Genomic DNA, 27,134 nt, shown 5'->3' with positions numbered 1-27,134 from the left:
ACAGAGCCAGACTGTCTCTCAAAAAAAAAAAAAAAGGTTTTACCATGTGCTATATGTGAAGAATACATGAGATTAAGACATTTGCTTCCCTTGAGCTTAACAACTGGAGAGAAAAACCACACTAGAACTCCACAGATCCACAGACTCTACTGCTAAAGTTACGCAATGGTAAGTGTAACAGGTGTACATGGGCAGACAGCAGTAGCCTTTAACATCTACTTAGGAGGGAGGCAGGGCAACTAAGGCATTAAAACTAGTGCCATGGCTGGGCACGGTGACTCACGCCTGTAATCCCAGCACTTTTGGAAGGCTGAGAAGGGCGGATCACAAGGTCAGGAGTTTGAGACCAGCCTGGCCAATATGGTGAAACCCTGCCTCTATTAAAAATACAAAAATTAGTGGGACATGGTGGCATGTGCCTGTAGTCCCAGCTACTCGGGAGGCTGAACAGGAGAATCGCTTGAACCCGGCACACAGAGGTTGCAGTGAGCCAAGATTGTGCCACTGCACTCCAGCCTGGGCAACAGAGCAAGACTGTCTCAAAAAAAACCAAAAAAAAACCAACACTAGTGCCACTCCAAGGATACCTGAGGCAGGAAGAAAGGATGGACGGATAGTACCTGGCCAAAACACTCTCAACGGGTCTATCACTACCCTTCATTGGGCCTGTCTCTACTTAGCATTTTGATGTCCCTTTCTCCTCCAGATTTGTCTGCTGAGGTCCAGCCAGGCCCAGCAGGCTTTGTCCTGTGTCTTTGTCTTTCTTCCCTAGGCACTCAAACTTGATCTCCTGTAAGCTGTTCCTGTCAGCTTACAGTACCACATAGCAGGAAGGGGGGCAGTCATGATGTGTCTTTAAATGTTCTCAGATAAACTACACAAAACAAGGTTTAAGTGATGTATCTTTATTATATTGAAGTTAAATCAAAAGGAAATGTTTCATATAAAACACTGGGGAAAGTCACTTTAAAAGAGTTATCCTAAGGATTAAATCTAACCTTGGAGGTAGAACAGGTATGAGGCTTCTAGCATCAATAAGACAGCTCCATGGGGTTACCGCAGAGAGACAGGCAAGCCATAGGCTATAGGTGCAGCCCCAATAAGATACTTGAGTCGGGGAGCTTGGCGGGCCTGGTTTACATAGTACAGAAGGGGGGCCCCCGGGCCTGCTCCAAGCCAGCCCTGCAGCAGAGCTTCCGTGTAGCGGTCAATATCACGATCAGTCACATCCCAGAGATTACCCAGAAACAAGGGGCTGGGAAAAGAAAAGAAATACAAAGTAAGGGCTCTAAAACAGAATACATAGGAAAACACCATTGGTGGTGGGGTGGGTGAGTAGAGAGGACTGAACCAATGAGAAACTCCTTTGGCCCTTGGTTACAAGAGAAGAATAGACAGGAGCTAAGGGTTAAATGGTCCAGGCATGCCAGGGAACTAGGGATAGGAGGAAAATGGGGCACAAGAGAGGCAGGATTCAGACCTGGGAAAGAACCTGGGGTGAGGGCAGGAGTCTTAGTGCCCTAGGATGGGTCTTGCCCTTGGAGACTCACCAACCAGCCATGATGTACTTGAGCACGATGCCAGCCCCCTCCAGGTTTCCATGCACAGCCAGGGCCGCACTGCTACAGCCAAACAGCAGGGCCACTGCCCGGCAGCTCAGCCGCAGGACAGCCTGCCCGTCAAGGAAGCGGGCACCAGCCCCATGCCCTGCATAGCTAAGGCAGAAGGAGGTGAGATGAGTCTTGAGCTAGCAGTACCTGGCCTCTGCCTTTGTCTCCAGAGGCTCTCAAGTCCCAAAGCGACCCATGGTGATACCATCCTCAGGACTGCCCTCTCCCCACATCCCTGCCTTAAGCACTCACATATACAAATCATGCTTTGTCAGGGCTTCCTGCACCTGTTCGGGTCTCGGCACCTCCCCAACCACTCCTCTCCAGCCAGCTTCACTGCAGGAAAAAGGCGGGAGTGAGAATAGGGAAATGCATGGCAGGGGTCAGATGGCAAAGACGGCAGAGGGATCATTAAATAGAAGGTGGGCTGCAACAGCTGTTTCTGGAGAAAAGGCTTGTTGCCCCTGTATGTTGTCTACCCTTCCCCACTCCTCTTCTTGTCTTCGTGCCCCTGACCTGCTGAAATTGGCTCGAAATTGCTCCTCTGTGCTTGACAGGTTATTGTGAGGGTTCAGGACGTAGAAGGTACTTCGCGGATCCACCCCTTGACTCAGCACTGGCGAGGCCCCATACTGAGGAGGAGACACTGGTGATTAGGATGCTTGTCTCACCAAGAGGCCCAAGCCCCTTTCCATGTCTGAGCCATTCCTAGAACGCTCTCCTCTCTTCCCAGGTTTCTCTGCCCTTTTGTTGAGGTCTTCCCCAATCGCCAGTCATCCCCAGACACCACTCCCTGAACCTTACCTCTTTGATGATGGAGTAGCTGAGTAGGAAGCGGAAGGAGGGCAGCCGGGTGACAGGCAGTGCCTGGAGGCTGGGCATGCTTTCCCACGGCAGCTTCTGCAAGTCCTGGGCAAAAAGCACTAAGAGGTTACTGTCCCCAGCCAGGTATATGCAGAAGTCAGAAGGGGCATGGGGATGAGTTGGTACTCACTCCCCACTAGACACTGCCCCTCTGCCCTAGCTCCTTACCTTGTCCAGGACCAAGACAAGGTGGCTATTGCTTGGTACTGTCAGGCCCTGTAGATGTCCTACTGCCTCATTCAGGAGCTCCTGGGCTCGCTCTGGCTGGGTTGGGCACAGCCCGTAGGCCAGGGCCTGAACGTCCTGAGGGGTGAGGGCACTGGCACCACTGAGCATGATCTGCAGGGGAACAGTGGTGGTGAGCACCATCTTCATTCATGATGGCTGCTGGGAAAGGATTAAGTCCAGTTTCTTCCCCTTCCCTGCTTTATTTTTTTTTCAGACAAAGTCTTGCTCTGTCGCCCAGGCTGGAGTGCAGTGGCGCAATCTCGGCTCACTGCAACCTCCACCTCCTGGGTTCAAGTGATTCTCTTGCCTCAGCCTCCTGAGTAGTTGGGACTACAGGCACGTGCCACCAAGCCCAGCTAAGTTTTGTATTTTTAGTAGAGATGGGGTTTCACCCTGTTGGCCAGGATGGTCTCCACCTCTTGACCTCATGATCCACCCGCCTCGGCCTCCCAAAGTGCTGGGATTACAGGCCTAAGCCACAGTGCCTGTCCTTTTTGTAGATGGAGTCTCGCTCTGTCACCCAGGCTAGCGTGTAGCGATCTCGGCTCACTGCAACCTCTGCCTCCCAGGTTCAAGCAATTCTTCTGCTACAGCCTCCCGAGTAGCTGGAATTACAGGAGCCGGCCACCACGCCCAGCGAATTTTTGTATTTTCGTAGAGACAGGGTTTCACCATGTTGGCCAGGCTGGTCTCAAGCTCCTGAGCTCAAGCAATCCACCTGCCTCAGCCTCCCAAAGTGCTGGGATTACAGGTGCAAGTCACTGGGCCTGGCCCCCTTCCCTGCTTTCCTCACTCACTTTCAGCAGAGTGGGGTCAGGATATTTCCAGCCACATTCCTGTAGCAGCTCCTGTAGGCGAGAGGCCTCCTGGGCAGGGCTGGGCTCCTCACTGGACGGCAGCAGCAGCCCCTTCCAGCAGCCCAATACAGACTTCTCTAGGGAAGCGATGAGAACCTGAATGCAGAGGGCAGACCCTTTAGTCGGAGAGGAAACAGCTTCTTTCTCATAGGCACTGACATTCTGGAGCTGAGAAAATGCATTTTCCAACGTGCATATCTGTCTTACGTATCTTTCTGTTAGTCATAGAAGGCAAGAATCTAGAAACTTTTTTCATTTTCTGAGCCTGGGAGAGTATAGACTATTATCTGTCCCTCTGTTGTGACAAACATTAACAGGTGGGCAATGAAAGCTAAAACTGGGAAGCTGATAGTTGGGTTTAAGTCCTTTTTTTTCCTGCGTATCTTTAAATATCCATTCCCATATATTCTTCAAGTTCTGGGCTCTGAAGTTCTCCCCAGGTGACATATTTTTAAATTTAGGTCTACACTTCCAGAAAGGATTTGAAGTGGCTTTAGCACTGACCCAGGCCCTCTGGTAGAGAAGACACTGGGACCCCCCGGGTCGTTCCTAGGGCAGGCCTGACCCCACCCCAGGAGCACATACCTCCATCCTGTGGTCCAGTGCCAGCCGCCCCGTCCACCATTCTCGCTTGTCAGTACAGCTGCTGTTCTCTTTCTGTGCCTTCTGGATGGCATCAAACTCATTCAGGACTGAATGCAGAGGAAGCTTTGGGAGATGGGGCTGTGAGAGCTCTGCCTGTCCACGTGATCACCATCTCTCTCCCTCTCCCAACACAGAATGTGAGCAGCTTGAACCAAAGCCCAACCCAGCCCAACTTCGCTCCATGGCCCAGGAATCCTACCTTGTTCTGGCCAGTGGGAATTTGCACACTGACCGGGGGACTGTCCTTTTCCAGCCGGGTCAATAGGAGGGTGTTGCCCACGGTTCCGGGCTGGAGGGTGGCCAGGGCCAACACACACACGATCACCCCTGACAAACAGGATACAGCCAGAATCATTCAGCTGTTGAAAGAATTCCCTTCTCTGTCTTGGGCACTCAATCCCTGTCCATCACTCAAGACAGCATCAAGAAGGCTTCCTTGGTCACTGGAGGTCAAAGTGCTCTCCCTTGCCTAATAGCTCCCTGTGCACAGAGACTATGTCCTGTACTTTGTGTTTCTCACAGGAACTAACAAAGTGAGGTACTCAAATCATGTGTATGTTTCATGTTAGTACAGAAGACCCCAGGCATCTGAACTCACCTCTGAGAAAAGACACTGAATTTGCTGGTAATTCAAAGTTGAGGTTTAAAAAAACAACAAACCTTCCTGATTTAAGATGCTAACAGGTGAAAAGGTATGACATAAGGGTCATAAATCTATGTAAACTAACCAATGCCTAAAACTCCTTCACCCAGCTCCTCAGTAAGAAGATGCAGAAGAGGACAGAGGAGCTGGCCAGAAGCCTGCCCGCATACCACTGGGGATCAGAGCCAGGCGCTCCTGGAAACTCTCCTTTTCAGGCTGGGGGAAGTGGCCAGATCCCAAAGCCCTGAAGGAAAAGAGGCGCTGGATGCGGGCCAGGGGGACATCTCCAGGCGTCTCCTGAAGGCTCAGCCCCTGCAGCTGGTCTGCTATTTCAAGTGATCCTCGGTATTTCTGGGCCTTGCTGCAAGCAACACAGGGAGGGGTGAGGTCCCCTTCCTTCAAAGTCTGGACCCTCCCTCCAGTCTGCCCCAGCAGGAGTCTCGGGGATGGTGGGCACCCACCTGAGTTGTCTGTGGAGGTGAGTGAGCAGCTGGTGGCGACAGGTGATGGAGACAGACTCGGTGACAAGGAAAGCAGTGGCATAGGGATCCCGGTGGCCCAGGCACAGGGCCAGGAAGCGGCAGAGGTGGGCATAGAGCCCACTAGGAGGACAGTGACTAATGCCCCGGAAAGCAACACTCAGGGAGTCACAGATGGAGTCCAGGGTAGAAAGACCTAGAGGAATGTCAGGATACTTGGTACAGCTGAATTCCTTATTTCATAGTTGACAGGAACTTTCCAAGAAGGAAGAGTCCCTATCTCACCTCCCACATGGCAAATAGCAGCTACCATTTATGAAGAGCAACGTGCCAAATGAGGTGCCATGCAACTAACAGGCATCAACTCACTCCACCATGCCCCCTAAACCCCATTTTTACAGAAGGAATAGAAGCTTGGAGAGGTTAAGTGACCTGCACACAGCTCATAGACACAGATTCAAACACAGGTTCACAGGCTACTGGATCCAGATCAGAATCCAGCCTGGAAAGACAGAGGGGTCAAAAGTCCTAGAAGCTCAGCCCTCTCAAAGTGACCAACATCAGGGGTCGCATATTCACCAGTGGCTATAGGGGCTGAGGGGAGCCGGAGCTGAGGACCAAGGTCCTTGTCACTCTCCTTGTCTGGGCATGGGCTGGGCAGCTCCTTCTTGCTGGAATCCAGCCTCAGCAGCTCCCATTCTCCAGAAGCTGCCTCAGGGTCCGGCGCTGGAGCCTTCCTACCTGGGGAGAGAGCAGGCCTTTTTCACAGTGCTCCCTCCCCCTGCCATTCTCTTTGTTCTTCCTTCTGTAATCCACTCCCTTAGAGTCAGCAAAAGAGCATTCTTCCTGTACTTCCTTGGAAGCACTTACTGCTTGTGCTTTGCCCCAGAACAAACCCCCAAAACATGCACCTTCCATCTCACCCTTGCTGTCCTACCTGAGGCTGAGTCTTCCCCATCAGAGGCCCTGAGGATCTCAAAGCTCATTTCTCTCCAGTTGTCATTCAGTTCCTCCTCAGGGATGGTCCTCATGATCTCAGGGCCAGGCCTGGCCTGGTCACTGGCCCTCTGGGGACGCTGCTCCTCACAATGTCTTGATGCCACCTTCTTGGCCCTCCGGCTCCTGCCACTCAGGCCAGGATTCCCAGGGGCACTACCTGGGGCAACCACGGCATCTGTCTTTAGGCTCAGGACGTTCCTTGCTCGCCCCTGGCCCCGGGAAGCAGTGCCCCGTCTCTTAGGTTCTTCTGCCAGCCAGGCCTCAGCTGAGACAGGGTCTTCCAAGTCACTGTCTTCATTGAAGTTCACCTGAGATCAGAGGGAAAGGGTGAAGGGCCAAGAGGTCTTCAGTGACAAGACACTTTGTGACAGCAGGTGGCGCAGTGGAGGCACCATCAGCCACTGTCCCACAGGACCATGGAAGATTTCAGAACTAACTTCCCACATGACACCCAACACTCTAGATGAGGGGCAGTGACTCTTGGAAGGGGAATGAGGGAGAAAATGAGGGAACAGAAGGTGGGATGAAAAGGTAAAAGGAACATTAGAGTTAAGGAAAATGTCTCTGTCTGAAGCAAAAGGAGACTTGGAACTAGGTCTTGCTGTGAAAGATGTTGTCCTGGCGCAGTGGTTCATGTCTGTAATCCCAGCACTTTGGGAGGCTGAGGCGGGAGGATCACCTGAGGTCAGGAGTTCGAGACCAGCCTGGCCATCATGGTGAAACCCCATCTTTACTAAAAATATATAAATAAGATGGGTATGGTGGCACCCGCCTGTAATCCCAGCTACTCAGGAGGCTGAGGCAGAATTGCTTTAACCCAGGAGGTGGAGGTTGCAGTGAGCCGAGATCACGCCATTGCACTCCAGCCTGGGTGACAGAATGAGACTCTGTCTCAAAAAAAAAAAAAAAAAAAAAAAGGCCAGGCACAGTGGCTGCTCACACCTGTAATCCCAGTACTTTGGGAGGCTGAGGTGGGCGGATCACGAAGTCAGGAGATTGAGACCATCCTGGGTAACACGGTGAAACCGCATCTCTACTAAAAATACAAAAAATTAGCTGGGCGTGGTGGCGGACGCCTGTAGTCCCAGCTACTTGGGAGGCGGAGGCAGGAGAATGGTGTGAACCCAAGAAGCGGAGCTTGCAGTGAGCTGAGATTGCGCCACTGCTCTCCAGCCTGGGCAACAGAGCGAGACTCAGTCTCAAAAAAAACCCCAAAAAACAGAAAAACAACAAAAAACAAAAAAGCAAGATGTTGGGGTACTGCAGATAGCAGGAGATTAAGGTTCCACTAGGCCCTGGGGACCCTGCTATTCCACAGGGACACCTGCTCTATAAAACATTCTCCTCCAGGAATAACCCCATCCAACACCATCACCACCACATAGCAACAGTCCCACCTCACCTTGAGGCGCGTCTGGGCTCTCTGTTGTACTCTGGGGGCCTGGGGAACTTCAGGCGTGCTCTTTGTAGGGCAGACTTCCTCAAACACGGTGAAGGGGACATGAGGGCCAGCTTGCCTGATCCGGCCTGGGGGTCTAGGTGTGCAGGGCGGTCCTCTACCTTCCAGACCTTTCTGAGAGGTATTATTGAGGCGCAGGGGAGCAGAGGCTACCTGTTGGCGCCCTCGTCCAGAACGTTTTTGGCTCTGAGTCTTAGAGGGCTCTGAGCCAGGGACACTTTTTATTAATGGTGGCCACCAGCCCCAGGAGCTTGCAAAAAGTTCGGTAGTACAGCAGCTGAGGTCAGCTAGCTTTGTGAGGGCCCAAATCAAGAGCAGGCTGGCTCGCCAAGGCTCCAGGTGGGGTATCCGTGCTGCTACAAACTTCAGCCCTGACTCTAGAACCTTCTGCAGGGTCTTGTTTGATGGCTGTCTCAGGCCCTCCAGTGCCAACAGTGTGTATGCTTGAGCTAAGATCTCATCCAAGTGGCTTGGAACCAAGGTGGGGGGTGTTTTATGATTCAGGGAAGCTTGGAGAGCTCGGGTGAGGCGCTCGGTGGCTTCAGGGCAACCCTTCAGCACGACCTGCAGCAGATCCAGACCCTGGGCCTGGTGGCCCATGGCCAGCCTCACCCCTGCCGTGACTAATACCCAGCGCAGACAGACTGCTGTGAGGACAGGGCTGGCACACAGCGAGCAGTCACAGGTGGGTGAATGGGACAGGAAGTTGGGTATAGGCTGGGGCTTGGTTTTCAAGTCTGGGGAGGAATTTGTAGAAGGTGCTATGGGGCCAGGCTCCTTGGCCACAGTGGCCACCAGCTCTAGAGCAGGGCCTCTTAGGAAGAGCTCCTCCTCTGGGAGCTGTGGAGGACAGGGGACCTGGGCCTGCTGCTTCCCCTTCTGTAGGTGGACCTTCTTCACAGAGTCCAGGTGCTGAGTCACCCCACCAAACTCTGGGGAGAAGGCAGAACAAGAATTACAAAATGGGGAGAAATGGCATCAAGCACTTCCTAAGCGACTTTGGGGCCCAACTCTCTAATATACGTGTTTTATATACGTACATGTATATATATATGTATTACTATATAACATATCAAATATTAGTATGGCTTATTATTTTTTAGGTAAAAAAAATTTTTTTTTTTTTTGAGATGGAGTCTTACTCTGTCGCCCAGGCTGGAGTGCAGTGGCGCAATCTCGGCTCACTGCAAGCTCTGCCTCCCGGGTTCACGCCATTCTCCTGCCTCAGCCTCCCGAGTAGCTGGGACTACAGGCGCCCGCCACCATGCCCGGCTAATTTTTTGTATTTTTTAGTGGAGATGGGGTTTCACAGTGTTAGCCAGGATGGTCTCAATCTCCTGACCTTGTGATCCACCTGCCTAGGAGGTAAAATCTTTAATGTTTTCTTTCCAACCAACGGTGGATCAAATGCAGGCCACAATGCCCCCACACCTGCAGCTCAGGGGCCACATGGCTGAGAAGAGCAGGCTGGTCCCAGCAGGCCCACACCTGAATCCTGCCTCCTACCCTGTGGTCCTGGCCCCAAACATTGACTTCTCAACTTTCTCATTTAACAAATGAAAATAATCTATGCTCCCACCCAGCTTTATGGGGTCTAGTGTGGGGGAAATGAAGTACTAGAAGTATATGTGATTGAGGAGACAAAATGTGCCATAAATGCAATATTTTATGATTAGCTTCAGCCCTCCTGAGGATGTTCGTGCTACTCAATACGGTAGCCACTAGCCATGTGGCTAGTGAGCACACGAAGTGTGGCTAGTGTGACTGAGGACCTGAATTCTAAATATTATCTTTTTTTTTTTTTTTGGGTCAGAGTCTCACACTGTCGCCCAGACTGGAGTGCAATGGAGCGATCTCGCTCACTGCAACCTCTGCCTCCTGGGTTCAAGTGATTCTCCTGCCTCAGCCTTCCGAGTAGCTGGGATACAGGTGCCCGCCACCACACCTGGCTAATTTTTGTATTAGTAGAGATGGGGTTTCACTATGTTGGCCAGGCTGGTCTCGAACTCCTGACCTCGTGATCCGCCTGCCTTGGCCTTCCAAAGTGCTGGGATTACAGGCATGAGCCACCAAGCCTGGCCCTAAATATTATCTAAATCAAATTTAAAATAGCCAAAATGTATTAGGAAGCACTGAAAAGTAGAACTAGGGCAAGTCTGGGACAGGCTGTCTGAAGGAGACCAATGGTTGGACTAAAGTCAAGGGAATGTTGCCATGGGACCAGAAGTCAGTATCTGATTAAAAAGGGAACAAAGGCTGGGCGCGGTGGCTCATGCCTGTAATCCCAGCACTTTAGGAGGCCGAGGCGGGTGGATCACCTGAGGTCAGGAGTTCAAAAACAAGCTGGCCAACATGGTGAAACCTCGTCTCTACTACAAATAAAAAAAAATTATCCAGGCATGGTGGCGCATGCCTGTAGTCCCAGCTACTGGGGAGACTGAGGCAGGAGAATCACTTGAACCTGGGAGGCAGAGGTTGCAGTGAGCCAAGATCACACCACTGCACTGCAGCCTGGGTAATAAAGCGAGACTGTCTCAAAAATTAAAAAAAGGCAATGAAACCTTTACACAGAAAGATGTGCTATAGTGTGTGTCATTTCAGCACGGCCTATGGGCATGGGGACATGGCTGCTCACCTGTGCAAGACTCAAGCAAGAACAGAACCTGCTGCAGGTCCGACTGACAGAGATCAATGTCATTGCGGGCCAGCTCCAGCTCGCCCTTTAGCACCAGGAACAGGGCACACCTTGTTGAGAGAGGAGAGGAGAACCAATCAGAGGAATCCTTTGTCTTCCTGGAGAGTCTTTCTCTTTGTTTCTTTCCCAGGCTGAGCTACCTCAGTCCTTCCCTGCCTCCAAAAGGCATTCACTCCCTTAAGCTGACTTAAAGGCTCCCTGGGGAAAAACCCTCTACTCTTCTCTCTAATCCCAACTCTCCTTGTGCCTTGGGACAGGATTTCCCAAACTGCATTCCTCAATAAAAGGATCCGTGGGAGGCTGGGCGCAGTGGCTCACGCCTGTAATCCCAGCACTTTGGGAGGCTGAGGTGGGCGGATCACGAGGTCAGGAGATTAAGACCATCCTGGCTAACATGGTGAAACCCCGTCTCTACTAAAAACACAAAACAATTAGCTGGGCGTGGTGGCAGGCACCTGTAGTCCCAGCTACTCAGGAGGCTCAGGCAGGAGAATGGCGTGAACCTGGGAGGCAGAGCTTGCAGTGAGCCGAGATCGCGCCACTGCACTCTAGCCTAGGCGACAGAGCGAGACTCCGTCTCAAAAAAAAAAAAAAAAGGATCCTGTAGGAAAACATTCTTAGGGAAACACTGTACACTAGATCTCCCTTTTGGAGATTTGCAAGGTATATCCACATACTGAAGGACATGAGAGTCCTACAGGAAATAAAAACATCTAACCTTGATTAACTCAGCATTTCCCACTTACTTAGCCGTGGAATGCCTTTTTCCACTAATGCATCTAAACATAGCATGTAATCTGTGGAACAGTTTGGAATCCATGTTCAAGGGTGCATGGCACTCTGGTGCCATCATTGCCATACCCTCTGGCCCTGTACTCACTGGCGTGGTATCTGCAGCTTTGTTGTAAGTTTTAGGGCCTCCAAGCAAAAAGCCTTGGCTTCACTCACAATACCCAGGCGGCCCAGGTGGCAGACCAGCTTCTCTGAGCAGCTCAGCACCTCTGAAAGAACCTGCCATTTTTGTACCAGATTTTCACCTGTAGCAAAGAGACAAGACAACCATCACTCAGCCACAGTGTGGATCCTCTGGAGAAAAAACTGCAGCCCTCTCATATAGCCTGTCCATTCCAACAGGGCCCTGCTGTCCTCCCCAGACTCACCATAGTCCAGAAACGATGTCTCCACAGCTGCTTTCTGAGTTGAGAGGATGTCACTGCCCATCAGCAGGAGGATGATGCTTCGGAGGAGCTTATGAGAGTCTATGAGAGCTATCTCAGGTGTCTGCCAGCCTGTGGTGGGTGTGGCAAAGAAGGGACAGGATGCAGCCAGAACTTCACCACCTTTAGCTACTAAGGCAGCAAAGCCTGCTTCCCATGCTTCCTTCTGCATTTAGGCAGGCAGAGCTAATCAATCTCATAACTCCTTCCCTCTGAGATCCCATGGGGGTCTCAGAATCCTTTCAGCTGGCTGGATGCAGTGGTCCAAGCCTGTAATCCCAGCATTTTGGGAGGCTGAGGCAGACGGATCACCTGAGGTCAGGAGTTCGAGATCAGCCTGGCCAACATGGTGAAACCCCATCTCTCCTAAGAATACAAAAATTAGCTGGGCATAGTGGCGCATGTCAGTAATCCCAGCTACTCAGGAGACTGAGGCAGGAGAATCACTTGAACCCAGGAGGCGGAGGTTGCAGTGAGCTGAGATTGCACCATTGCACTCCAGCCTGGGCAACAAGAGTGAAACTCCGCCTCAGGAAAAAAAAAAAAAGTCCTTTCAGCCTAGTATTCCAGGCAGTCACCAATTGTTTAGAGTCAGCAGGCAAACTGAAACCCATCTGTTATCCCAAGCCTACTCTGTACAGGTTCTAGGTAGGCTGGGCCACACAGCTGGCAGAGGGGATGAGGTTTGAGAAGAGCTGACAGCAGACAAACCATACACGTCATCCAAGGGGGGCCATCCACCCTATTCTTTCACCTTGGGCACAGAGCTGCTCCCACAGGGAGTGTGAGAGGCTGTCTGACGGGAGGCTAAGGTAAGCTGCCACCAACTGCAGGGCCTGGACACGCAGCAAGTACCAAGCCTTGGAGGACTTCTGGAGGGCAGGATCCTGAAGCACAGACAGTAGCAGAGAGACACCCTCGGTCACCTAAAGGAGAGAAAGGGCCAGAGGAGGCAGTAAGTGGAGTCAGACAGGCACTTCAGAGCTTGAGAGGCCCTGGAGATTACGTGGCCCCATCCCTGAAGGCCCTGGGTATTAGAAAGATTTTATAATTTTCTGAGTATTTGCCTGGCTTTCGAGATCTCCCTGGAGCTAGGCAGAACGTTCCTGACCCTGAGAAGCAGTAACAGTTCCTAGCTTTGCCCTCACCGGTGACTTGTCCACCAATTTAGGAATGATAAAAACGTAGAGAAGAAACTAGCGCATGAGAGGGTAGAAGACATGCCCAAGTCACACAACTAGTTTGGGAGAAAACTCAAGTCTTTGCGATCCCCTGGATTTCTAGTCCAGAACCCCCATGCCTTCCCAGGATCACTGTTGTCCCAGCTTTTCGTCACAGGACAGACTTTTCCCCTTGCCCTTGAAGAAGGAAAAGGACTGTATCTCTACCAGAGGAGGACTGGTGAGCAAGTCGCTGGCGAGGGCAAGGCTAGGAAATATGCCTGCCTCTCAGGGTCAGGAACATTCTGCCTAGTTCCAGGGAACTCTCAAAAGCCAGGCAAATATCAAGAAAATCCTAAATTCTTTCTAATACCTAAGGCCTTCGGAGATGAAGAAAGTGAGAAATACCTTCTGGTGAGTCCAGTAGAGTTGACTTCGAAGTAGATCACAGGTCAGGGAAAGGAGCAGGTATGTGTCAGTGGTCTGATCGAGATGCTTCAGGCTCGATGCTGCCTCTTCCAGGTATAACTAAGGAAGCAATCACAGGGCGCATGAGGAAAGGCAGCCACACTCTTCAAACGAAAGTGGAGTAAATAAGGGTGACTGCGTGGCTCACGCCTGGGAGGCCAAGGCGGGCAGATCACCTGAGGTCAGGAGTTCAAGACCAGCCTGGCCAACATGGTGACAGCCTGTCTCTACTAAAAATACAAAAATTAGCCAGGCATGGTGGCACGCGCTGTAATCCCAGCTACTCGGGAGGCTGAGGCATGAGAATCACTTGAACCCGAGGCAGAGGTTGCAGTGAACAGAGATCACACCACTGTACTCCAGCCTGGGCGACAGAGTAAGACTCTGTCTCAAAAAAAAAAAAAGTGAAGTAAAGCATTTATAAACAAAATGCTCAACATGTCCAATAAATATTACATTATTTCAGATATTATAATCTGCATAGGAGTTATTGATTCACTCTCTAAAATGTGCATTTAACACTTGGTTAACCACTTTTTTTTTTTTTTGGAATGGAGTTTCGCTCTTGTCGCCCAGGCTGGAGTACAATGGTATGATCTCGACTCACTGCAACCTCCGCCTCCCGGGTTCAAGTGATCTCCTGCCTCAACCTCCCAAGTAGCTGGGATTACAGGCATATGCCACCATGCCCGGCTAATTTTTGTATTTTTAGTAAAGACGGGATTTCTCCATGTTGGTCAGGCTGGTCTTGAACTCCTGAACTCAGGTGATCCACCCGCCTTGGCCTCCCAAAATGCTGGGATTACAGGTGTGAGCCACTGCGCCCAGCCTGGTTAACCACTTTTAGATTAAAGCTATATACAGAGTAAGCAGTAGCTGGGTAAGCAGTAGTAGTGTAATATCAGCACTTTGGGAGGCTGAGGCGGGAGGATCACTTGAGCCCAGGAGTTCAAGACCAGCCTGGGCAACATAGTGAGACTCTGTCTCTACAAAACATTTAAAAATTAGCCAGGTGTGGTGGCATGTACCTGTAATCCCAGCTACTCAGGAAGGTGATGTGGGAGGATCACTTGAGTGCAGAAGGTCAAAGCTGCCGTGAGCCATGATCATGCTACTGCACTCTGGCCTGGGCAACAAGTGACACCCTGTCTCAAAAAATGAATAAAATAAATTTTAAAAAATAAGCAGGCTGCTGGGCACAGTGGCTCATGCCTGTAATCCCAGCACTTTGGGAGGCCGAGGCAGGTGGATCACAAGGTCAGGAGTTCGAGAGCAGCCTGGCCAATATGGTGAAACCCCGTCTCTACTAAAAACACAATAAAAATTAGCTGGGCGTGGTGGTGCGTGCCTGAAATCCCAGCTACTAGGGAGGCTGAGGCAGGAGAATTGTTTGAACCCAGGAGGCGGAGGTTGCAGTGAGCCAAGATTGCGCCACTGCACTCCAGCCTGGGCGACAGAGCGAGACTCCACCTCAAAAAAAAAAAGAAAAGAATTACTATATTTTGGCCAGATGCGGTGGCTCACACCTATAATCCCAGCACCTTGGGAGGCCAAGGCAGGCAGATCACCTGAGCTCAGGGGTTTGAGACCAGTCTGGCCAACATGGTGAAACTGCATCTCTACTAAAAATACAAAAATTAGCCAGGCATTGTGGCAGGTGCTTGTAATCCCAGCTACTCGGGAGGCTGAGGCAGGAGAATCGCTTAAACTCAGGAAGTGGAAGTTGTAGTGAGCCGAGATCGCGCCATTGTACTCCAGCCTAGGCGACAAGAGCGAAACTCCATCTCAAAAAAAAAAAAAAAAAAAAAAAAAAGACTATATTTTGTAAATGGAAAGACACCACTAAAAACGGAATGCTATAAACAGAATCATGTCTTCTGTTTTCAAAGTCAATATACTAGAGTGATGCGAAAATAATAACAGTGAGATATTTCATGGCAAAGTTATCCAGAGGTAAACACTGCAACCACAAGCGCTGGCAAGTATTCTTGGGGCAAAAGGGAAAAGGGTTAAGCAGGAAAGAGATTAGATCACACCTGTGCCTACCAGTGGTCATTAAGAAGATGAAGTAGAATAGGGAGAAACTGGAGGCCAAGGAGACCAACCAGGAGACACTGTGATAGCTTTATGTGAGCAATGAAGCATCAACTAGGGCAACAGAACCAGTCAGGAAATACAAGACTGGCGGTATGTTCCTGCAGCAGTCTGTAAACTTAATGAGCAACTGGTTTTGCAGGAAGGACAAAGATGACTCCCCTTCTTACAGCCGCCTCCAACTGCTCCATACTCCACAATTCTCCAGCCAATTGTGGTGGTAAAAGGCTGAGAAGCTGCCCCTTTCATATCCTGTCTTCTCAGAAAAGAGGTGGGCCTCTAAAGCTACAGGCCCCCTGCAGTCTCCAGACTACGCTGGTTGGGCACTCACCTGGGCATAGCTGGGACAGCCGAGGGTCAGGAGGAGTTGGGTGATGTGGCAAGAGGAGCCAGCTGCCTTCGAGTGGTCCTTCAGTCTCTCAGAGACAATCCGTAGCAGCAGGAGGACCTCCAGAGCCTGCATGGGCTGGTCAGCAAGAGCAGCCAAAGTTTACTCCACCCCTGCTCAAGCCTCCATTTCTACCCTCTGCTCCCCAGCCCTTTGGGACCTTGGACTGTAGTTTGACCTCAGGGCCTGGGTGGAATATGGTTACCCAGATGAAGCAATCATCACCCTGCCCCTACTGTTTTAAAGCCTAGATGCCATTCATCATCAATAGCCAGGATTTTCTGAGTTTTTACTGTGTGTCAGGCACTGTGCCAAGGCTTACATGCATCAATGCATTTAACCCTCATAACAACTCTAATCCCAATTTTACAGTACAGGAAGTTAAGACTCACATGGGTTAAGTTGCTTAGACAAGCAGGTATGTGGCAGAACCAAGACTCAAATCTAGGGCTGAGGTAGCTTCCCCTGCTAGAAATATGGTCTAATGCTCACAGTTAACAGCATGTATAATGGCTTTTTTTTTTTTCCTAAGTTTCCTAATGTGGAGTCTAGGGTAGAGCTTCAGGAAGTTTGTGAAACTCCCTGAAATAAGAATGTACATGGCCTTATAGGCCAGGCACAGTGGCTTATGACTATAACCCCAGCAGTTTGAGAGGCTGAGGCAGGCGGGTCACCTGAGATCAGGAGTTCGAGACCAGCCTGGCCAACACGGTGAAACCCCATCTCTACCAATGATACAAAATTAGCTGGGTGTGGTGGTATGCGCCTGTAATCCCAGCTGCTCAGGAGGCTGAGTGAGCCAGGAGAATCGCTTGAACCCAGGAGGCGGAGGATGCAGTGAGCTGAGATCACGCCACCGCTCTCCAGCCTGGGTGACAGAGCAAGACTATCTCGGGGGTGGGGGGGGAAAGTGGGGTGCAGTGGCTCATGCCTGTAATCCCAGCACTTTGGGAGGCTGGGGCAGGTGGATCACTTGAAGTCAAGAGATCAAGACCAGCCTGGCCAATATGGTGAAACCCTGTCTATACTAAAAATCCAAAAAAGTAGCCAGGCGTGGTTGCACACCTATAGCCCCAGCTACTCAGGAGGCTGAGGCAGAAGAATCATTTGAACCCAGGTGGCGGAAGTTGCAGTGAGCCTAGATTGCACCACTGCACTCCAGCCTGGGCTATAGAGTGAGACTCCATCTCAAAAAAAAAAAAAAAAAAAAAAAAAAAAAAAGGCACACATAACAATGTAAGAATGTAAAATTGTGTATAAAGGCATCTATGTATTTTTCTGATAGGTAACAAATCATCTAATAATTAAAGCTAACTTTTTTTTTTTTTTTAAATGAAACAGTGTCTTGCTCTGTCCCCCAGGCTGGAGTGCAGTGGCGCGATCTTAGCCCACTGCAACCTCCACCTTCTGGCTCAAGGGATTCTCCTGCCTCAGCCACCTGAGTAGCTGGGATTACAGGCACATGTCACCGCACCGGGCTATATTTTTTTTATTTCTTGTAGAGATGGGATTTCGCTATGTTGCCCAGACTTAAGCTAACATTTCAGCACACCATTACACAATACCTCTTCCAGGCACTGCCGCACTGAATAACGCCATGAGGCAGTAGTATGGCCCCCATTTTAGAGATAAGGAAACTTGGGCTTAGAAGGTTAAGCCACTTGCCCAAGGCCATACACTAATGAATGAGGGAGCTTGGATTTAAAATAAGACTGGTGATACAGGCCTGTGCTTCATCACTGGCTTTCATGGCTTCTCAGCAGGCTCACAGGCCAAATAAGGTGAAGGAGCTGTTTCTAGTTTAGTCCTTATTTATATGGGTCCCCCTAAATGCCCCACCTCATTACCTTTGCCACCAGCTGGTAGAGGGCTGCTAGGATCTGCAGTGAGGCTGCTGTCTGCTGGAGACGCCGTACAGCTGGGGCCTGCCCCTTTGTAAGCAGCTTCTTCCACAGGGCCAGGGCTTGGTCCAGGCATTTGGACTGAGCTGTTAAGCCAGAAGAAAATGACTGCTGTCTCAGCATGGGCAATCTGGAGAGAACTTGCCTTCCTCCATAACATCCTCTGCCCTTTACATCAACCTCCCACTGCTTCCATAACCTCCTACCCTACATACAAGGTCAGGCTCTCCCTCACCGGGGGTCCCTGTTCCACTCTTAGGAAACCATGGAGATGCCCATACCATACTCCATTTACCCCTCACCAGCATCTGCAGCCAGGTTGAAGGCAATGTTACTGTATAGGAGACGATCTTCCTGGAGTTTATCTTCATAGTTCAGGTCATTGACTTCAAATTCCTCCAAGTTACCGGGAGCCTGGGCTCTCCGATCCCGCTCAATACCCTGGATGGGAAGATTGGAGTATAAAACAGGGCACAGTGGTGTGGGCCTATAGTCCTGGCTACTTGGCAGGCTGAGGTGGGAGGATTGAGCCCGGTTCAAGACCAGCCTGGGCAACAGAGAGACCCCATCTCTAAAAATAAAAACAAAAAAAAAGGGCTGATACCAACTTGTTGGGGGCCCAGGGACAATAATTCCTACACCCAGTTCTACGGAGCCCCATAGCAGCCACACTCACTTCCTGCATTTTGGCTTCCAGAGTACAGATGTAAAGCCACAGCAAGGCCTGTGCTTTATCATCCAGAAGCTGATCTCTGGCCTGGGCCTCAGGTCTCACAGACTCCAGAAGCTGCAGGGCTTCCCGGACAGCATCCAGAGCAGAGCTGCAGGGAGAAGATGTGCTTAAGCTGGGCCTACTATGAGTACCTGCCACAGTGCCCTGGAAAGGGCTGGCTGCAGAACAGCTGGCCTCACCCTTTGCATGTGCTCCCATGGCCACAAGATGAAGGGAGCACTCGGGGATATGGAGAGGGAAACTGGTTCTGAAGAGCGTGAGAGGACCTAGGGCAAGAAGCAAGAGTGGCCTCCGCAGCTACTACTCCTTACCAGTTGGTCTGCTGGGCAAAGTCGTGGTAGCAGAGCACCTGAGCCAGTTCTACCAGGTGGGTGGCTCGTGCCCAGGCCCCGGCTGGTGTCTCCTCGGGGCTCAGCTCCAGGAGGTCACAGATGATGTTGAAACGTTCCTGTCCAGTGTCAGCCCGCACTGACTTGTAGGCCTGCAGCTCCTCCCTCAGCAGGAAGGCCAGGGTCTCCGGGTCCCAGCCACTCAGGCTGTCTCGCAGAGTCCTGAGAGAGGGCATGCTCAGCACCAGGGTGGAGCCCAGAAGGCATATAGCCTCTGCTCCCATGCTGAGGAGCCCCAGCCTTGGCTTGCTGAAGGCTCAGTAAGTTTCCAGTCATGGCTTTAAAAATCTAAATCAGATTGCATTGCTCCTCTGTTTAACAAACAGCAGTGGGCTCCCACTAGGAATCATTTCCAAAGCCCTGACCATGGCCTATAAGGCCCTGTGTGACCTGGCCTCTTCCCACCTTGACCACCTCCATTCCATATGGCTCTCCATCCTATACCCCTATTCTACTACCCCCAGCATGCTGGCTTTCTCAAGCATGGTCCGAAGTTTGTTCCCACCTTGCAACCTTTGTATTTACTACTCTCTCTGCAAGGAATTCTCTTCCCTGAGGTTTTTTTTTTTTTTTTCAGACAGTCTCACTCTATTGTCCAGGCTGGAGTGCAATAGCGTGATCATGGTTCACTGCAGCCTTGATCTTCCAGGCTCACATGATTCTCCCACTTCAGTCTCCTAATTAAGTGTAAATAGAATATAGGTTCATGCCACCACATTCGGCTAATTTTTTTAAAGTAGGGACAAGGTCTCGCTAGGTTGCCCAGGCTCCCTGAGATCTTTATAGAGTAGATTCCTTCACATCCTCAGGTCTCATCTGTCACTTCTTCAAAAAGGGCTTTCCTAAATAACCTACCTAAAGTTGCTCCATCTTTTGGCAAATCACTGTTTAGTTGTCTTCATAGAGCATACATGAAGGCTAGGTGCGTTGGCTCATGCCTGTAATCCTAGCACTTTGAGAGGCCAAGGTGGGAGGATCACTTGAGCCTGGGAGTTCAAGACCAGCCTAGACAACATAGTGAGACCCTGTCTCTATTTAAAAAAAAAAAAAAAAAAAAAAACAGGCACAAAATGTCCTTTTTAAAAATATCTCCCCAAGTAGAATATAAGCTCCATGAAAGTAAGACCACTGTCACCACTATACCCGCAAGTACCTAGCACAGTGGCTAGCATATAGTAGGCACTCAATGAATAACTAATGAATGAAGGAATTACCGTCTTTTTCAGATATAAACATGAAAGGACATGACCATGAGTACCAAAAGCCACCCTATCGATGGGAGAAACATGGTTGACCCCCTTCCCAACTCACTTTTTTTTTGAGGCGGAGTCTCCCTCTGTCACCCAGGCTGGAGTGCAGTGGTGTGAGCTCGGCTCACTGCAACCTCCACCTCAGGGGTTTGAGCGATTCTCCTGCGTCAGCCTCCTGAGTAGCTGGGATTACAAGCACCTGCCACCACGCCCAGCTAATTTTTTTTTTTTTTTTGAGACAGAGTCTTGCTCTGTCGCCCAGGCCACAGTGCAGTGGCACGATCTCGGCTCACTGCAACCTCCGCCTCCTGCGTTCACGCCATTCTCCTGCCTCAGTCCCCCAAGTAGCTGGGATTACAGGCGCCTGCCACCACACCTGGCTAATTTTTTGTATTTTTAGTAGAGACGGGGTTTCACCGTGTTAGCCAGGATGGTCTCGATCTCCTGACCTTGTGATCCGCCCGCCTCGGCCTCCCAAAGTGCTGGGATTACAAGCATGAGCCACCGCATCTGGCCCCCAACTCACTTTAGCTGTAGCTCCTTGTCTCCAGCCCTGGACGCATCCATCTTGACCCGAACCCAGAAAGTGACTGGCTCAGCCATGTGTTCAGGGCTACAGGGTTGCAGGGCTGCCAGCCATAAAGTCACCATCTTGCAGCCCTGGGCTTGTTTACCCAGTTTCTTCAAACTCTCTACTTGTAGCCGGAAGCACCTGTGCAACTGACCAGAGAAAGGGAACAGACCAAACTGGAGAGGAACCAGTGAGTGTGTATGGTGGAAGGGGATGTACATGCATAGGTATATACACCACATGGCGGGGTGGGGTTGGCAGGTGGGCCTCCTGAGCCACCCCCATCCAAGACAGGAGACACCTAAGAATGAAATACTGAGTGCCTTCAACTCAGAGGCTCCAATCCACACCCTTGAAAACCTGCTTCTCCTCCTGTAATCCTTCTCAGCAAATGGCACTGCCTTCTCCTGAGTCAGAAATGTGGGGCCATCTCTGATGTTCCCTTCTCTCGCTCTCCCTCCTACCAGTCACCTACTAGGTTAATCCTTGGCTTCTTGCACCCATCCACTGCATTCCATCCCTTGTGCAGCTGCTTCAGTTCAGCCTACCCCTCCCTGCCTAGGTTACTATAGCAGCCTGATTACCCAGTCTTTTCTCCTGCACTCCGTTCATCACAGCGAAGTCAGGGAAATCCAAAACGCCTGTCTGCTGTCATGCCTTCACTTAAATCCTTTAGAGGCTTATCACCTCAGTCAGGATGAAACCCAAGCCCCTCTATGACCTATCTTGCTTGCTAATCCCACCAATGCATCAGTTCACAGGTATTCTTGCTTAAGAACACTGGTTCTTGCCCAGCATGGTGGCTTGAGCCTGTAATCCCAGCGCTTTGGGAGGCCCAGGCAGGCAGATCACCAGAGGTCAGGAGTTTGAGACCAGCCTGGCCAACAAACATGGTGAAATCCCCGTCTCTACAAAAAATACAAAAATTAGCTGGGCGTGGTGGTAGGCACCTGTAATCCCAGCTATTTGGGAAGCTAAGGCAAGAGAATTGCGTGAACCCGGGAGGCAAAGTTTGCAGTGAGCCGAGATGGCGCCACTGTACTCCAGCCTGGGCGACAGAGCAAGCGAGACTCATCTCAAAAACAAAAAAAAAAGTGAGTCAATCTAAAGAAAAACACTAAGTTACAGTACAGTGAGGTTTGGGAAACACTGCTCCAAATACTGGTGCCAATATGCTGCTACTAACCCCCTACTCGAAGGGAGGGTGCTGGCTAGGCCCTTTCCTGCTCCCCCCACTCCCCAACCACATAAGCTCCCTTCCTGCACCTCTCATTTCCTTGTACCTTCTCAGGAGGCACCTCAGGATAAGTGCCTGGCTTCACCAAACCCAGGTGCTGACAGAGCGGCTCAGAGATGGCACAGGCCTCGGCATAGAGCTTGTGACTATAGAAGCTGTAGGCCAAGTTACTGGTGTAAGAAGCTGCAGGGGAGAAAAGGCACAATTGACTGTAGGAATGGCTCCCACCACCCTCTCCTCCTGGAGAGGCAGCAGAGATTAGCTCAATCTATGGTCAGCTCAGCAGCTTCCAGATCAGACACGAACCCCTACTGCTAGGAATGAGGAAGGGGTGGCTCTCCCCTTCCTGCTCCAAATAGGCCCATGCCCTTCATTCTAGTACGGTGAACCCACACCACTCAGCCCATCTGCACTTGTTTTACAAACCAGACCCCCTCCTGCCTCAGCACTGGCTGTTTCTTCTGCCAGGGATGTTCTTTTCCAGGAACCCACATGGCTAACTCCTTCACATCACCCTCTCAATGAGGTCTACCCTGACCACCTGATTTAAGGTGGTAACGTGCCCCCCGCCATGCACCTTACACTCCCAATTCCCTTTTTTTTTTTTTTTTTTTTTGAGACGGAGTCTTGCTCTGTCGCCCAGGCTGGAGTGCAGTGGCGCGATCTCGGCTCACTGCAAGCTCCGCCCCCGGGTTCACGCCATTCTCCTGCCTCGGCCTCCCAAGTAGCTGGGACTACAGGCGCCCACCACCACGCCCGGCTAGTTTTTTGTATTTTTTTAGTAGAGACGGGGTTTCACGGTGTTAGCCAGGATGGTCTCGATCTCCTGACCTTGTGATCCGCCCGCCTCGGCCTCCCAAAGTGCTGGGATTACAGGCTTGAGCCACCGCGCCCGGCCCCAATTCCCTTTCTTATCCTGCTCTACTTTTCCTTTTCCCTCACATTTCTTATTACTTTCTAATATGTTGATAATTCACTTATTTACTGAATCTGTTTCTCTTTTCCCCCAAACTAGAATGTGGCTCCATGAGGGAAGGAATCTTTGTTTTGTTTACTGACACATCCAAGTACTCAAAATAGTGCATCACACACAGTGAATACTCAACAAATATTTGCTGAATGAATAAATGATAATAACTTATTTATGCAGCTTCTTGGCCATCAATACAGATGACTGGGAAAAAATAAAGTCAGTCTTCAGTACTCTGTGGGAAGAATTTTCCTTTTTTTTTGAGATGGAGTTTCGCTCTTGTTGCCCAGGCTCGAGTGCCCTGTTGCCCAGGCTGAAGTGCAATGGCGCAATCTCAGCTCACTGCAATCTCCACCTTGCAGGTTCAAGTGACTCTCCTGCCTCAGCCTCCCAAGTAGCTGGGATTACAGGCATGCACCACCCTGCCTGGCTAATTTTGTATTTTTAGTAGAGACAGGGTTTCAGGGAGGCCAAGGCAGGCAGATCACTTGAGTCCAGGAGTTCGAGACCAGTCTGGACAACATGGTGAGACCTCGTCTCTACAAAAAATACAGAAATCAGCCAGGCGTAGTGGTGCATGCCTGCAGTCCCAGCTACTTGGGAGGCTGAGGCAGGTGAGTCGCTTGAACTTGCAAGGTGAGCTTGGGGGGCTGAGGTGGGAGGATTGCTTGAGCCCAGGAGGTTGAGACTGTGTTGTGCCAGTGCATTCCAGCCTAGGCGACAGAGCAAGATCTTGTTTCAAAAAAAAAAAAAAAGGCCGGGCGCGGTGGCTCAAGCCTGTAATCCCAGCACTTTGGGAGGCCGAGATGGGCGGATCACAAGGTCAGGAGATCGAGACCATCCTGGCTAACACGGTGAAACCCCGTCTCTACTAAAAATACAAAAAATTAGCCGGGTGAGGTGGCGGGCGCCTGTAGTCCCAGCTACTCGGGAGGCTGAGGCAAGAGAATGGCGTAAACCCGGGAGGCGGAGCTTGCAGTGAGCTGACATTCGGCCACTGCACTCCAGCCCGGGTGACAGAGCAAGACTCCGTCTCAAAAAAAAAAACAAAACAAAACAAAACAAAACCAACCACTTAAATATACAGAAAGGTCATTTGTAATGATTTCTGGATTCTGATAAGTGAAGAAAAAGAAAAAAAAGAAAACATCGGCCAGGCACAGTGGCTCACACCTGTAATTCCAGCACTTTGGGAGGCCGAAGTGAGTGGATCACAAGGTCAGGAGACCGAGACCATCCTGGCCAACACTGTGAAACCCCATCTCTACTAAAAATACAAAAATTAGCTGGGTGTGGTGGCATGTGCCTGTAATCCCAGCTACTCAGGAGGCTAAGGCAGGAGAATCGCTTGAACTCAGGAGGTGGAGGTTGCAGTGAGCCGAGATCGTACCACTGTACTCCAGTCTGGTGACAGAACTAGACTCAAGAAAGAAAGAGAGAAAGAGAAAGGAAGAAAAGAAATAAAGGAAGGAAGGAAGGAAGGGAAGAAAGAAAGAAAACATTAAAAAAATAGAAATAAAAAATATATTGAAAGGTCATAAGGTTGCATATTAGGTACAACTGTTAATGCCAAGTTAGATTCCAGTCAAGGAAATAGTGTCTGCTGCTATAAGTTAGCCTCATCACTTCTCTACTGGTGTTAAACATAGAGTAGCTGGTACTTATAAACATTTCTTTCACTGCCTCCTTGAACCATGAGGAACCCTCACAGTGGTCAGAACCATGCAGCAAGTACTATTCACCTGCCTGATGGGTGATGACCCTCCCACACTCTGTGTCTGGGACCCAGGGCACTAACCGGTCATCCCCATGTAGTCCGTCAGCTCTTGGCCCGACAGGCCCTCTAAGGCCTCCAGCATCCAGACAACGGTAGATTTGCAACTCTCCACTAGTTGGGCCAGGTCAGTCAAATCAACTATCTGAAGGGACAAGAAGGGTTTGAGGGTGAGGAGTCATGCTGGGTCCAAGATGACCTCCATTCCATTCCACACCCAAAGCCAAGCAACCCCAAAGCTGTTTGAGGGCAGTGGAGCAACCCCAAACCCTATGAGCCTAGTCCAGGTTCCTTGATTCCCAGACAGTACCTGACAGCCTTGGGCAAAGTCATAAACCACCACAGTGTAGAGGTGAAGTCCCTGAAAGTACATCTGAAGAAAAGACTGCTGTTGCTTGGAGGAGCCCCCACACACCTGAGGAATGAAGCAGAAGGTTGGTATGAGGAGCAGAGATAAAGAGGGCTTCAAGCTGAAGACTGACCCAGAGTCCTGGAGAGCTGACAGAGCCCAGGGAGCACGAGGAAGGATATCCAGAAGGGCCACTGCCCTCTGAGGATAGACTAGGCTGCTTCCTAGCTCACTAGGCACAGTCCAGAGAGCAGCTTAACAAGGAGGGAGCCAGGACTTCCAGATCTTGCCAAATACCCTAGGCTGGTAGTGAGTCCACAGACCATGTCCCCACCCTACATCCAGGTCCTTAACTCACACCATCATCCCGCAGCTGCTGCAGAAGAGAGCAGTACCCTCCAAGAAAAGCAAAGAGGCTCAGAATGGCATCAAGTCTATAGCGCCTCTTGGTGCCTCGTTCCAGGCCTGAAAGGAAGAACTGGCAGCTCTCATACAATGCCCGAAGCGGGGGTGATGGTGCCTCCATACTCTTGCTCAGGACAGCTGATGCCTTGATCAGAAGCTTGGCCACTGCCTGAGGTCCTTCCTCCCCAGCCTGCAGCAGCTTAATCCCCAGCTGACAGAGCTGAAGGCTAGGGGCTAGATTGGTGTTCCTTAGGTAACTATGAGCCTTTGCCACTGCGCTGATGGCTTTGTCATGGTGGCAGCTCCAGCATAAGCGACGGCAGTGTTCCAAGGTGAGCTCCAAGAGGCAGAGGGCCCTCTGGGGAGAAAGAAGCCCAGAAGAGCTCCCTCTCTCACCCACCAAGGCTCTGATCACGTGCCTGGAGAGCAGGTCATCTAGGAAATCAGCATCTGCTTCATTTAGACCAATGCCACTGGCATCGAATAGCTGATGGGCAGCTACCACTCGACAGGCTGTTGGAGAGGCAAAGTGAGGAACCTCACAAGGGGTACTTTCATCCTCCAAAAGTACTAGGAAGCTCAAGGCCTTCAGCCGAGCTGTGAATGCAGCTCGCCGTTCCAACAGGGCTTCTGCCCCCTTCCAAAGCAGAGAAAAGCTGCCCCGAGCCACGGCCTCATAGTCCTGGGGAGCAGCCTGGCGACAGCACTGCACCAAGCAGGCATGGAGGGGCTGAGCAAGGCGGAGTGTGGCCTCTGGGCTTCCTTGTGCAGCAGCATTCCGCAATAAGACGAAGAGAATTCGTTCCAGGTAGAGAGGAGGACGCTGGGGGGTAGACACTAAGTAGCCATCACAGGCCAGCTCTGCCAGCTCCAGCAGGCTCCCCAGATGCCTAGGGCAAGCTAGCTTAGCAGTCAGCTGCTGGTTGCAAGCCCTCAGGATGGCATCACAAGCTTGTCTCCTCTCAGCATCAGATCGGCTGCTGGGAAAACCAGCTGGAGGGTTGGACAGGAACTCCTAGAAGAAGAGAAAGATATGAATGGGGCTAGCAAAGGCAGGAAAGAGGTAGAGAAAGAAATAGGGTTGCTCAGAGAGGGTCCCCAACTTATCCATCTCTTCAAAAGGCAAACACAAAACAGCTCAGTTTGGAAAGCCAGGTGTACCCCGGGCCAGGCAGCACCCCCACCTTCAAGTCAGGCAGCAACTCTTCAGCCTCCTTCTGGCTGCTTAGCAGAGTCCCAAAGTTGACTCCTTTGAAGTTCCTCATGACACCGGAGAGCTAGGGAAAAAGAGACCAATTAGAGAAGATCGGTAATGAAGCTAACTGGAGGAAGGGAAGAGGGCTGAAGGTCGTGGAAAGAGGCAAAGAATCACACCAGAAATTTCATCGGGGAGAAAACCCACGCCAGGACGCCGTGCTCCCGTTATAAACGGACGATTCCGCTCTTCCTTCCTCCGGGCAGATCCCCGACCGCACTACCATACCACTCGCCGCGCTACCCCAGAGGCCTCGGCCCAGCCCTTCAGCGCCCCGGGGCCATCCCAAGGACTCCCGACACTCCCTCCAGGAGCCACCCTCGCCTCTCCTCGCGTCAGCGCCGGGGATCCCCTTCACTTCGGCACGTACCCACGCTGACGAGTCCCTTCCGGCCTTACCGCTCCAGAGGTCGCCCTCTTTCCTAAGTACAGGACTTACCCGCCTGACCAGTACTCCGCGAGGATCCAAAATGTAACCTTCGTTTTCCGCGCCA

General features: G+C 51.0%; 1 protein-coding gene across 2 annotated transcripts; it reads right to left on the bottom strand.

Moving 5' to 3' along the window:
- Positions 1-885: 885 nt before the first annotated feature.
- On the bottom strand, positions 886-27,134 carry ESPL1 (extra spindle pole bodies like 1, separase). 2 transcript variants are annotated; one of them, XM_008003410.3, is made up of 31 exons: positions 27,080-27,134; positions 26,570-26,662; positions 25,339-26,400; positions 24,942-25,046; positions 24,656-24,776; positions 21,934-22,070; positions 20,606-20,799; positions 18,752-18,991; positions 18,384-18,528; positions 18,010-18,148; positions 17,654-17,793; positions 15,750-15,884; positions 13,265-13,384; positions 12,451-12,622; positions 11,640-11,768; positions 11,360-11,516; positions 10,420-10,529; positions 7,728-8,716; positions 6,264-6,633; positions 5,906-6,067; positions 5,309-5,522; positions 5,018-5,208; positions 4,404-4,531; positions 4,145-4,267; positions 3,500-3,655; positions 2,643-2,813; positions 2,415-2,519; positions 2,127-2,242; positions 1,863-1,946; positions 1,551-1,715; positions 886-1,255 (listed from the first exon to the last, which is right to left on the bottom strand). In XM_008003410.3, exons 2-31 carry the CDS (start codon positions 26,648-26,650, stop codon positions 1,054-1,056), a joined length of 6,363 nt encoding a protein of 2,120 aa, XP_008001601.3. In that variant the 5' UTR covers positions 26,651-26,662; positions 27,080-27,134; the 3' UTR covers positions 886-1,053. The 2 variants fall into 2 exon arrangements, with proteins under 2 accessions (XP_008001601.3, XP_008001602.3); XM_008003411.3 differs by lacking the exon at positions 27,080-27,134 and adding an exon at positions 27,011-27,030.

Source organism: Chlorocebus sabaeus, chromosome 11, assembly GCF_047675955.1.
Source record: "Chlorocebus sabaeus isolate Y175 chromosome 11, mChlSab1.0.hap1, whole genome shotgun sequence".
NCBI classification, from domain to species: domain Eukaryota; kingdom Metazoa; phylum Chordata; class Mammalia; order Primates; family Cercopithecidae; genus Chlorocebus; species Chlorocebus sabaeus.
Note: the sequence above shows the minus strand (reverse complement) of the source record. Positions and strands in the feature narration are given on the sequence as shown.

Bases quoted from the DNA above. Each gene is read 5' to 3' on its own strand.
- ESPL1 (XM_008003410.3), bottom strand. From the start codon at position 26,650: ATGAGGAACTTCAAAGGAGTCAACTTTGGGACTCTGCTAAGCAGCCAG. The intron at 5,209-5,308 runs GTGGGTGCCCAC...TGTTGCTTGCAG, and splicing joins CACCTCCACAGACAACTCAG to CAAGGCCCAGAAATACCGAG. The intron at 3,656-4,144 runs GTATGTGCTCCT...CTCTGCATTCAG, and splicing joins CACTGGACCACAGGATGGAG to GTTCTCATCGCTTCCCTAGA.